This window comes from Pseudopipra pipra, chromosome 5 (assembly GCF_036250125.1).
Source record: "Pseudopipra pipra isolate bDixPip1 chromosome 5, bDixPip1.hap1, whole genome shotgun sequence".
Lineage (NCBI taxonomy): Eukaryota > Metazoa > Chordata > Aves > Passeriformes > Pipridae > Pseudopipra > Pseudopipra pipra.
Window position 1 is genome coordinate 28,062,461 of NC_087553.1, and position 13,381 is coordinate 28,075,841.

At 36.3% G+C, this 13,381-nt stretch overlaps 1 protein-coding gene across 6 annotated transcripts in view; it reads right to left on the reverse strand.

Annotated features, from left to right (window-relative positions):
- Positions 1-5: 5 nt before the first annotated feature.
- NR1H4 (nuclear receptor subfamily 1 group H member 4) overlaps positions 6-13,381 on the reverse strand; it is a 37,867-nt gene continuing 24,491 nt past the window's right edge. For 4 of the 6 annotated variants that reach the window (XM_064655348.1, XM_064655343.1, XM_064655344.1 and 1 more), the window contains 4 exons: positions 12,448-12,547; positions 11,042-11,188; positions 2,281-2,394; positions 7-962 (listed from right to left, as the gene is read on the reverse strand). In XM_064655348.1, the coding sequence (XP_064511418.1) occupies positions 724-962; positions 2,281-2,394; positions 11,042-11,188; positions 12,448-12,547 (600 nt within the window). In that variant the 3' untranslated portion in view covers positions 7-723. Of the gene's footprint in view, positions 963-2,280; positions 2,395-11,041; positions 11,189-12,447; positions 12,548-13,381 lie in introns of all 6 variants that reach the window. The other 2 variants (XM_064655347.1, XM_064655345.1) reach the window with 2 other exon arrangements.

Genomic DNA, 13,381 nt, shown 5'->3' on the forward strand with positions numbered 1-13,381 from the left:
TGCGTGTTCCAGGGATGTTGCTGATGCTATTTTTCAGAGCCATTAAGCACCAACAGTCGAAGTCATAAAGCAAAATAATGACTTGTGTCATTATTTTGTGACACACTTTCACGAAGTATAGATACTGTATAATTTTTACTTTGAAATAGTAATGCAAATGAAGCTACATGTTATATCATGAAAAGGGGTTTTGTTTTCGTGTGACTTTTCTCCATTTCTAGTGTTTCTTCTTGTGAAGAAATAACATCATGCACACCTTATATGAAAACATTTCACAGCTAAACAGCAAATGACTATGGCATTAACCATTTCATATGGTTTATTACAGTAAATATATGGAATATGGTTCTTAACAGAGGCAAAGCACAAAAAAACCACTGAAATGAAAAAATACGAATGGAAACTTGCATTTCCCCATTTCTCTAGAGGAACTGTAACTCCAATCAGCTTAATCACAGAAGGAATTAACTGTTCCTCTGAGGAGCTGGTGGGCTCTTTCTGATCAGACAGTATAAATACAGAAAAAGTTATACTCACATGTGAAGATCTGGTAGCTATACAATATTCTGTGCATAGTGAACAAAATGACTTTTAGGAACCCATGTCATGTTTCTATAAAAATGCATTAAAGAAGATACAATGCACTGCGGGATACTTTTCTATGAAAGTAAATGTTATGTGGTCCTTTAAAAAGATATTTCTCCTAGAATAAAAAAGTATCCATCACTGCACATCCCAGATCTCACAGAGAAGTGGTGTGAATTTGTGATCATTCACTCTCCATGACATCAGCATCTCTGCGTGATGATGGTTAAATGTCCGTAATTCCGGGAGACGACCCAGAAGACATGCAAAGTGTTGAGGGTTGTCTGGGTGGTGAAGTTTGCAGAATTTTTGTAGAATATCCAGCAGTGGTTCTTGAAGCTTTTCCACAGAATCTCTGTCCTTTATGTATTGTCGATCTGGTTATGGTTTTAAAAGGAAAGAAGTAGTTAGCAAATACATACTATGATACATTGCAATTATTTACACTGATAATATAAAAATATTCAAATATTTACACGGGCAACTGATGTTCACACCTACCAAGAATATTTATTTTCAAATTAAGAGGAAATAAAAATGCTTAACATTGTATTTTTACATTAGGGTTTTCATGTAAACTTCCCACTTCTGGCTAGGGAAAACTTTTAACTTTCTCAAAAACCAAAGTGTTTTAACTCTGCAATGTTTCACTGGGGTTTTATCATCATATCTCCATGTGGTTCTGCACCTGAGTATGTTTTGTGATGCACTGCAACAACTGAGCAACGCAGCATAAGACTTGGAGGTGTAGTACTCCTGGGGAATTTGGCCAGTACAGAGAGGTTACAAGTGGGTCACCAGGGCAAAATCAAACATCTTCATCCTCAGATGAAATTTCTTTGTTAGAAAATACTTGTCTTTTTATTTTGTTCATATGGAAGTATGTGTTTGGGTACTTGGAGAGGGAGGAAAAGAGGAGGATGGGGGTTTGTCACTGAAATTTTTAATGTAAAATAATTTCCTGAGACACACTGATTCAAAGAGTGATAGAAATGCTTCACCTTCCCATCTTCCATGAAACCTGATTTGGAAACCTCACTGTCCATCTTTTACCCTGAAGCATCAAGCTTCTCTTCTCCCATTCCTGTGATAGTCAGTTTGATTGATGCACTATACAATTTCTCTATATTCTGTACGTAGAGATGGTTAGCTTTGTGTTGCCAAAGAACTAGATTTCATGGCAGAGCCTGTAATGAGGGCAGAGATGCTATCATGCCAATGCTTCCAAAAGGTCTGTTTTCAACAATTTAATAGTCAAGAGGGCAACTTGCTACTGTCCTTCTGCTCTTGGCATCTGGTGTTTGTCCAACAAAGGATGAAGACCTTCATTGCTTTATTCTATTCTAAGTTATAGGGTTTCCCAATTTCCCTCTAAAAATGTGACATTCCACAATTGTCAGTAGTGAGGAGAAAATCCCCACATGGGATTTTCTGAAGGAAGAAGCCTGTTGTGCTAAGCAGTGAAAAGACACCAGTAATTTTTTTTAAGCAGAGTATTTAACCACTCTTTTCCTTGTATGCAAAACAAAATGATGTAACAGGACATTTGGTGTTCAGATTTGTGTACTTGTTTTCTGGTTTAACAACTAAATATACTGAATAAGCATGTATGCTCACTCCATGTAGAACGCAAGGTCACACTCTGCGTGCTTTCTTCCCAGAATCACAAATATTTAATTCCGGATAGGAAGTTACCTGGAGACAGGATAACTATGGCTGTGAGCAGTGCATATTCTTCCTGTGTCATCTTTAGCTCTCCAATACTTTTGTAAAAATTAAACATGGGAGTTATGAATTCATCTGAAATACCTGTGGGAGAGAAAAAAATTATAGTATTTCTTAATTATTGAAACAATCCAATTTATTGCTATATAGCAATTATTTTTTATTTCATAATTATTGTCTTGGTGGGAGAAATTTACTACACAAATCAGACCTGATGCAAGACAATTACAAAAGTGTGAGCATATCCTTGTTTTCTAGAGCAGACTAGACATGGGCAAATACTGGTAATTCCTTTTTGCATGGTTTCAAAGTCTTTCAAATAATTAATTTTCCTCTACAGGTATGTTCATCTGGCTCTTCAGGACAAGTCTCATACATGGTTTCCTCACTGTCTGATATTCTAACTGCTTCCTCTTTTCGAAGCAGTCCCCATGTTCCCTGTCTCTGCATTAATAATGTGGAATTCTCTCAGGGTATATGGTTTAACTCTAGCCCAACTCTACTCCACAGCTAACTGCCTCAGGCGGTTGCTTCAGTCATCTCCACAGAGACACTTAATTACTCCTTCTATATAGCATGAAACTTTAGTTAGGTCTAGGATTATCTGTAGTCCAAGATCAACTTGCCTGCAACTACTACTACTTTAAAGCATAAAATAGTGTATTATAAAATATAGAGCCATAAATAACTAAAATCCAGCAAATTTAAGCATGAGATTATGTGATTCTCTCACCATCAGCAAACCCTTTTGGGGTTACCAAACTGCGGCATATCAATGGGGCTTCCTCTTACTGACTTTGTCATCAGGTCACAATGTTCTTAGTTTGCCTTAAATTACAGATGTACTCCATTCTGCTCTTTGGTGTAAAAGAGAAGTAGGTCCTGTGACATCAAAATTATTATTTTTCGAAATGATGTATGAGTCACTCAGAGCAGACACTAGATTATTGACAGCAACTGCTTGCAACTCTGAAATGGTGGCGCTGATGAAGTGTAGACATCCAAACCAGCGGTTCTGCAGCCTTTTGGCCTTCCTTGGCTGAAAAGATGGAAACCTCCTCTGTTGCCATACATGAGTGCCATAGGATCTCTTGTAGTTTTACTCTTATTTTTGAGCTATTCTAGGAGAAGCCTTTATAACTTGGTGTGGAAATCGCATGAAATAATGCAGTTTTCAGTGCTCAGTACAACACAAAGCTGAAGTCCAGGACTGGTTATGTTTGGAGTGTCTCCAATAGGGGAAAGTCAAAATGAAACTCACCAGGTGGAACTCAAACAAAGGAAGTCACTTGACTTAACCATGAAACAGTCACATTTTGCTGTGACAATGAATTTACTTCATCCAGTGGAATAGTTATGTGTCCCAACGGTGAAAGAATGGTCTTGCAGGGTGTGGTTTATTTCATGGCTGAGTCATGTGTTTAAACACATGACATGAGCAACCTATATTCACTTCAGATTACAAGCCACAAATTTTGGTTTTGTAATGAGTTCAACACTACTGAGTCTAAGTTAATTAAGCAGATATATATGATGCAGGTCAGCTCGTCCTGTAGAAGTTAGTAACACAGCTGGAGCTTTTTACAGCGCAAACAATAGTCAGAGATTTTAATATTCTGTGAGGATTATGTTGTTAGTCATCAGCATTAACTATTTCAAATTTTGAACACTTGTTATTGCTAACTTTTGGGGAACCACCTGTCTCTCTCCTGGGCAGTTTTAAACGCCAAACTTCCTTACAATATATAAGTTAACACATACCTATGGCACATCAAAGTCTTAAAGTTTGCATGAAACTAGAAACAGGAAAAAAATCTGAGCCTTAAAGCAGAGCAAATGAATTCCTTTCATGGAAGTTAATAACTCAGCAATGACATGAGAAAAGTCCAAGACAAACTTGATATTTTTAGAAGTCTCTGTGCAAGGTATCGTGCTGCCGGGCACAATCGTTTTGGCAGCAGACAAGAAATAGGAGGAAGTGGGCTGTGACTAAGACTCCCATCATTTGCTTCTCATATTCATAATTTGATTCTTTTTTTCTCTCTCCTTTTTTTTTTTTTTTTGAAAGTCAGGTTAGCTTTCAGCTGGATGAATTTATTGTCTTGCTGACCACAAACTCTTGAAGTCCTGCTGTTGATATAGCAGAGGCTGGGTGAAAATGATGCTGGGGAACAAAGTGAGGAATAATTAATTCAGGTCCTCACTGGTCCAAACACTGCATAAGCATGTAGTAAAACAATTCCTGTCTCACAAAGCTTATAAGCTAACCCTAATAAACTAAAGTATGGATGAGTGAAGCAAAAAATGAGTATAGATGTGGAAACAAGTGAAATTATGGCAGAGAACTTCTCTGCATTACTGTACTCCAAACAGAGAAATAAAACAAAATAGAAGAGATGAAAGGGAATAAAAAGGGATAATTCGGCAATGCAACTGATTTACCTTTTGACTTTTACTAAAGAGAATAGAATGCTGAAATCTTTAAACCGATATATATCACAAGACAATTATTAACAAAACCATGCAAAATGAGCAACTTTGAGACTAGGATAATGGAATTTTCTATTAGTTACTAGTTTTGTCATCATCCCATCTGTGCTGTGGTTTCCCATCATCGTTTGCACATTACGCAAATTGCTCTTCCGTCACAAGAGGGGGCTGTTTTCTAATGTGATTGAAATGCTTCAGTTTGGATTTAATAAGCTCCAACAGAAAGAAAATAAAAGCAGAAAACACAGGAAACAGATGTTTGTGGTTCTTACTTTCTTTTTCTTAGCTACTGTAAAATATGTTGTCACTTCAATTCAGATTATCAGAACAAGAATTAAAGGCGACTTGGCACTTGTAATGGGAAACACTAGAGAAGAAATAAATTACATGACTTTCCCAATGCCATTGTTGCAACTTATACCCCAAAAGTGAGAAAAAAATCAAATATATATAGTTATATTTCTGGCCTCAATAAGAATAGAAAAATTTTTCTGTTTAACCCTCTTTATCTAGATCAGCCAAGAGCCCTGCACTGTGCTGTGCCAGGCAGGCAGAGCTTCCTGGTCAGTGCTAATAGTGCCTCCTTCCTAATGCTTATTTCAAAAAGGTTTCAAAACTTTGTTTCACGCAGCATTACAGCAATAAGAACATGCTCGTCCTTCACGGGTCCTTGGGCATCATTCTGAATTGCACAGATTTCTACCAGCCCCACTCAATCATCTGCAGAAGATATTACAGATCATTTGATTGATTTCTCTATGTTAATGCATGACTGGCTGTAAACCCAAGTGTAGTCAATCAGAAATATGAGCTTTACCAAGTACAGCCTTGCAGCATCAGATTAGAGCAGATTTAAACCCATGAACATTATTCATTGAGCACCCCTTACTTGGGTATTTTCATCCCCATTTGTAGGTTAAGACACAACATTGCTTTAGACCCTGCTTTTTTTAGAGTTTCATTGCTATGTTTTCTCTATAAAGTTAAGATGACTGATGCTTTCATAAGGTTTGCAGTTTCAGGCCATAAATAATTATCTGGTTAATGCAATCCTGGTGGTTTTAGTGTGGTTTTAGTGTGATATCAAGTCAGTATTGCCAGCTTTTTGAAACAGTATTCTCACTCCTATCTTCTCTGTTTGATAAAACTGAATAATTAATCTATTGCAAGAAGAAAGCTTGATAGTATGTACTAATTAACAGTAACTAGCGCTGTGTTATTAATATAGATAAAGAGATCTTTTTCTTGATAAACGTGGAGGTGGCAGTGGATATGAAACCAAGGGTATATTAGCAGCTGCTTTATGCAAATAAAATATTTTAATTACTTGCAAACTTACATTTTATCTTGCACAGTATTTTATCTACCAGAACTACTTTCCATGCTGCTTATGAGCTCTCCCTTCTGAGCTATTCAAATGTATCAGTGGCCCTTGTATGTATCAGGGACCAAATTCACCCCATTGATGCCGAATAGGGGAAAATCTAGCTGGTAGAGAAGACACATTGGAGCAGTGCACATGACCTCTCTTCTGTCTGTCACCATCTTGTAGGGTTTAAATGGCTAACTTAAATGAGAAGTTAGCATGTGTCAAGGAGAACTCAGAATCAGGATAGCAAAACTCCATCTCCTTTAAAGCAATCCATAGGACTTTTATGAACTCAGTATTGCAAGCAAAGAAACCTTAGTTAGAAAAAAAAACAACCAAACCTGCAAGGAGGGTGCAAATGACATTGTCACATACCATCCTTTGGCAGTAGCCTGAGTGCTTGCAATCAGGAGACAAATTGGGTCTGGCACAGAGCAGCAGCATCTGCACTGCCTTGAGCTCGTCTTTATAGGTAGAGTCTAAATAAGTTTTTGGCCTGGAGAAGCATGCTTACATAGAAGAAAAGAGACTGAGTCCCTGAGATCTGTTCTTGTTTTCATGGGTATAAATCTACTCTGCAATATAATTTAAATACTTCCAGCGATTTTATTTGTAATTCAGGAACACAGCACTGGCTAACTCAACATGCAGGAAAGATATGCAAACAGAAAAGCTCTTTCTGATATTCTGCAATTTAAAGTGGTCCTAATTTCTAAATGTTTTAGGCAGTGTGCCAGTTTTGAGTCGAGTCACAGAATGGTGTGTCTTTCCATGAGGATGCATGTGACTGTTTCAAGGGTTAGACACTTTGGACTCATCAGTGAAGATAATTTCATTTTGTTTCTCTGCACAAACCCCAGTACAATGGGGGTTTGAAACACCACCATTACTCAGTACCAATAACCAAATGATAAAAGCCAAAGACAATGGAAGTTATTAGCTCTCCATGGTTCTGATAGCAAATTTTGCCTTTGGTTGCAGGAATCTCTTGTCCAAATTAATGGGAACTTTGTATCCCCCATTCAATGGCAAAAGGTGGCCTCTTGCCAGTGGTTTGGAAGTGTAGCTAATTCTTTTTTTTCCTTGGATCTGACTGTACTTCAGCACCTGTAACCCATCCAGGAAGACAACAGTGTATTTCACAATGTCAGTTGTCCTGCTACCAACCTAAAATTTGTGTCCAGATTCTTCCATTTCTGTTAATATCAGATAGTATCTTATTTCCCAATACTCAAATTCGTAGAACAGCTCTGTAGAATAAAATGATGAAATAAAAATCCGTGTCTGTTCATGACCACTGAAAGTTGGTATCCTTAGGAAAACAAACTACAAATGCTCACTGAGAAAATAATTCACTATCTCAGCACTGTTTTTTAACAATACTGTACCGCTCAATAATGGGGAGAATTTACCTTCAAAATAACAGAAAAAAATCTGAGCATTAAATTACTAGGATGTCAGCCTTTCACAGAAAGAGTCAGTCACAATGTGGTGTATGCATAATGAAGCATCTACTAAGATAAATGGCACAAATTCTCAATAATATTAAATAAAATGTCTGTATTTTTCATAAAGTCTTAACATTAGGGTGAGTAGGAGAAGATTTCAGTCACAGGAGCAGCTAATGTAATAATTTCCATAACACCTTATGAAAAGACCATCAGGGCACAGTCTCTGAGAAGCAACAGGACTTGAGCAATATGCACAAGCTAAGAAATAAAAATGCACCTCATCAGCATGAGAATGAAAATGAACGCTGATAATGCTCAAAGGTCATCACCACCAAATCTCTGACTTCTATATCAGAAAAAAACCAACAAACCATTCCACACAATCAAACTGGGGAAGGCATAAATATTAATACAAGAGAGCAGCTTCAAAGTGGACTTGGTGGCAGGTGACATATCTGGACAGCTTGTGACTTTTAGGCAGGATCACCACCACCCTCCCTGATTTTATGGATAGAAGCATCAAGGCTTGACAATAGGACTTTTGTGATATTTAGGCATTTGTCTGCACCTAAAAATATGCAGACAGAAGTTCTGACTAACAGCAATACTTTGTGGCTGCTGGCGTGACGGTGTTTAGGATCTCACTAGGAGCCATGAGTAATCTTGATACTGTTTTTCCATTTATCACCTATAAACTTAATTTTTAAACTCTCATTCAACCATCACTGAATTTCTTCTGCTGTTCTCTATTTTCTTTGTAAGTTCCAGTTCACTGCATTTAGTCTTTTTTTTTTTTTTTTTTTCCAGTGAGGTGTTTGTAAAAAAAAATGTTTAATCTCTTCTGGCAGTCTTATCTCTTGGACCAGCCTATAACATAATGGCCAGCTGCAACTTTTAGTAGTGTTTGCCCTTACTGGTTAAGACCGGAAAAGACTGCTTACGTTTCTACCCTGATGTCACGTTTGGTACAGGTTACTATTCAACCCAGAGTCCTGCTGTTGAGTCTTATGACATGCATATTTAATATTTTTAATATATAATACTTAATGTTTTTGAAAGTCATATGTGTAAACAACGATAACAGAAGAATTTGGATGCTTTTCTTTAATTTTTTTTAAACTTGCAACACCTGAAAATGATGAGGATTTAAGCCACAAAAATAAGCTATTTCAGTAGTAGGTATTTTAAAACTATTTTTAAGTTTTATTTATTTAAATAGGTTTAGTACAGCAATTAAGTTAACAGTGCTACAGTGCAAAGATTTACAAGCTGCTTTTGTTGTTTACTGTCACAGGCCCATTAAATGCAGTCAAGGAAAATCTTTTTAAGTAGGCTTGAATTTGCACAGAGTGGAGAAATAAAATATATGGAAAAGGGTACTTTGTTCTCTATTCTGCTTTTTAATAGAAGGAAAGAATGCAATCAGCAGCAGTAAGCTAGACAATGCATTATCCTTCTGTAATATAGGGAGGGAGAAATTCTAGCAGTATTTCCTCTTATGTCTCCAACTTGAGCCTGGCTTCAGGGAAGATGTTTTAGAAAACCTTTTCCAAGGGCAAAAAGAAACATGCATATATATATACACATTAAAAAAGTTATTGTGTTTCATTTCTTGGGAACTATTCAGCCTAGGTTTTTGGTCTGATCCAGAATCCATTTTTAATTTACCATGGAGGGTTTTTTACCCCCAGAAAAAAAGAATTGCAGGAAATCTTTCTTTGGAGTAAACAATACCACATTTGACATGGTTACTTGTCTTGACATTTTCTCCTACACAAAATGCTATTTTTCAAATCTGTTTCATGACAAGTAAATAATACTAATGCAGAATGCAATGTAATATTCCAGCTAGCAGTGTTGTGAAGTGTTATCATTAAGTCTAATACAAACTTGCAAAAAATAATATTGTATCTTATCTGGATTCAGTAGTTGCAGAGAATTAACAGAGTATTTTAAAATTACGATTAAGGTAAAATTATTGGTATGACATAATGGCTTATGTAATGGTCTGGATTAAGTATTTCCTCTGCTTCTGATTTTTTTATGAACAGTGGATACCTTGAACAAGAAGGATGATACTCACTGTATAGTTTAGAGGAGAGAAGTTTTCAGTAATCATGTAGCCATATGGATTAATTTCTCTAAGACCTATTTTTATAAAAAATTTAGGTTATAAACCAATAGAAAAATCTCTTAATGAAGAGATTTGGATACACTCAATACAGTTTCCAGGAAATACATCTGGCCTTCTTGACATGCTTATCTGCCTGCAGAACCTGGACAAGGAGCTATTCATATCACTCTGGAAGTCATCATTTCCAGTCCATCAAACAGTACCCTCTTACAATCAATCAAAATGAAAGAAATATAAAAAACTACTAAATATTAACCTATAAATAAGTGTGCTAAGGCAAAATAAATACATACCTGCAACAAATGAATTATTATTAAATTTTCTAACTCCTTTTCAGTATTTCCAATATATAAGTATTGGCTTAATTTTGCATACATCAGTAGTACTTTCTGATTAAGAGTTTCAGAACTGAGTTTATGCCCATTTTCATGACTAGTATTGAGTTTACATGTTCTTCTGTCTCTTCTCTTTCTGACTCTTAAAACAGAATGTCAGAAGCCAGAATCTATAAGCTGACTCTCTGATTCAGAATTGTTGGCATATTCTGTATTCCGTGATTTGAATTTTCAATGATAGGTAGCTGAGGCTTAGACAAAGCTTGCTGGTCAATACAGAAAAATGGAAAACATTCAGTGCATCAGTGGAGCACAAAGAATGCATAAGACGACAAAATACTGCTTTGCCTGCTTTAAGGAATAAGCAATATCTAGAACCATTTGGCTTTTCATAATTATTAAGATTTATGTCTAGAACCAGTGGAATTTATCAGAGTGACTGAGCCTTTGATGGACCTTAAGAATCAGAAAACACATTGAGAACATGCCATGTTTGTAATTCTTCTATACACGTTTTGCACCTGTCATTTAGTTTTACCAAACTTACCCTAAGAATAGGTGGTTCCCTTCAGTCGTCTCCAATAACATCCTAAAATCACTTTTTCTTTCCTTCTTACAATGATTGCTTTTTAAAGCACACTTTATGTAAAAAAATTATAATAGTGATATTTCTTCTTCACTGTTCTTTCATGTCTATGATTGGAGACATGCACTGCATTTATTTGATATAGCATTATTCATAATACTTGCAATGTATTTATAAAGAAACCTTAACCTTTTGAGCTTTAGACTCAAGGCTGAGTTAGATTTGCTCTAGTTAGTATAAAGAACAACATTCAGATAAATCTGTTTCAGTGCTAATAAACAATTTCACTAGCTTTCCAAGGGCCGAATACTGACAGAGAAGTGTAATGGTGTGGTTTGTTTTTTCCTCATTAAACAACACACTCACCACTATTGCGAATTCTTTCTTCTAAAAGGACAGTATGTCCTGTAGGAAGTTTCCTGCTGAAGATCTCAGCTGAACGGAGGAACATGGCTTCTACTGCTGAGCCCTTCAGCAAAGCAATCTGGTCTTCATGATCAAGAGTTTGGAAGCCTGTGGAGACATTAGAGATAAGTCAGGCAGCAATGGTGAAAGTTCCCACTTCTTTCTGTCCTGAAATTCTTGCACGTGAGGGGCCACTCACTTGCGTAACCTTGATGTTGGTGTCAGTAGGGTTGCCAAGTGCTGCATAAATTCTAACCTGGATTCCAGAAAATGACACATATTTGAACTTCACCAAATTGCATGAGGATTACATGTGTTTCAGTGTTCATGGTACTTTTAGAGGAACATGATAAGCAAAATCTAGTGGTGTAGCATAACCAGTAGAATTTTGTCTAGCCTTATCCTCTTCCCTAATATCTTCTTTCATGTTTCCACCAGAGCTCTCTATATGGCTTTTCCACTGCCGTGCTGCTTTCAGACTTTTCCATGCTCTGATGGCAAAAATCAGCATTTGAAGCATCTAATTTTAAACATTTTACCTTGCCTTTGGACTAATATACTTTTTCACACAGAAGCTTCCTGCTGTGTTTTAAATATTCATTTCTTTTTCAATTACAAATCTCCTCCCTTCTTCACTTCCTACAAGCCTGTATCACAGTTAACATTAAAAAATACAATTACAACTGCAGTACCAGGCTTTAAAGCAAGCCTGTGAGACACGGAGGAAGGACCAGGAAAATCTTGGTTTTGTACAGCTAAGTGTTAAAATGCGCCTTCCTTAATTAAAGGGAATCTCTACCACGTCCAGTGTTCAGTACTGAGGTAACATCAACTTGGAAGTTAAAAAATACTAGTGATAAACTCAGATTTTCAGTGCTTGTCAATAACACACAGTGCAAGGACCATAAATATTGGTGCCACCAACTTTTTGTGTGTGACTCACAATTCAGTGGATATTATGACCCAGAGGCATTGCTAGAAAGGCAGCAAAGAGCAGGAAGTAGAGTCTGGCAAGTGTTAGCAGTAATTAGATTGCAGCAATAGATGAAAATAACTATATATACATATAAATGTATATGTTATATATATGTAATAATTATGTGTCTCTCTAGAGACACAATCCCTTCTCTGAGCATTTTGTTTGTCAATAGGTAAAGAGTGCTACATCTTAGAGTGGCAGAGTTTGAATTATTCAGCATATTATTCTTCTGAGCACAAAGCACCTTTTCTTTAGACAGTGTCTGAACAATGTGGAGGAGGAGGAGGAATTTTCATATGCTCTTCAAAATATGCACAATTGCCAAATGGCAACTGAAAGGCATTTAAACTTTGCAACAGCAAAATTTGCCCCAAAACACTGGATATACCTGGTAGTTTTTTAGTGAATTCCACAAGAACCTGCACATGACTGGTAGCCATTTCTGTTAAAATCAGAAAATTTCCTTCAGCACTGAATTCCTCGTTTAACTGTTAGAAATCAAACAAAAAAAAATCTGTTAATTTTCACTGACATTTCACATTTAAGAGTATAATATATAAGAACTATTAGGCGGGACCAGGCAAGAGTTCCACCTAACACCGTAATTTGTCTCCAGTGGTTGTCAAAACCAAGTATTTTGGAAGGCCATGTAAGAAGTAAAAGAATTAGACAATGTGTCTTTTCTCTGGAATATATATTATTTTCAGTGTCTAGCAATGATTTAGGCACTTATTGATCTAGAATTTTTATGGCTATCATCATATTTAAACAAAGGCCTTGCTATAAATGAATTTGTCTATTTCTTTTGGCAATTTTTTCTTTTTTGTACCTCTTCAGTCTCCCACAGAAATAAGTTCCACAAGTTAGTTAAGGCTTATTCAACCCTTCCCCTGCAAGTGTCTTTGTTCTAGTTTTCAAAGCTGTTGACTTAGGAAATTATTTTCTACAGTAGTTGTCATTTTAAGTTTGTTTTGGTTGGGTTTTTTTGGTTGGTTTGTTTAGTTTTTTGTTTGTTTTTCAAGACTGAACATTACAGTTTTATTTTAAAAATGTATCTCTTTAAAATCCTTTTTTCCTCTTCTCCCTGTTTCCCAGCCTTTTTCCATCCTACCATGAAAGCTGGGAGTTCTTAAAGGAAAACGGAATTTCTAGAGGGTATAGAGGAAAAAGAAAGAAGAGAGGATTAAACAAAAATCAAAACTTGGAAAATGCTGGAATTTGTGTTAAAAAAATTAGATATTTTCAAGTTCCCAGGCTGGTGTCTTCATAGAAAGGAAGCTCGACAGCAAGTCAAACTCAAATCACTGCCTACACTAACAAGG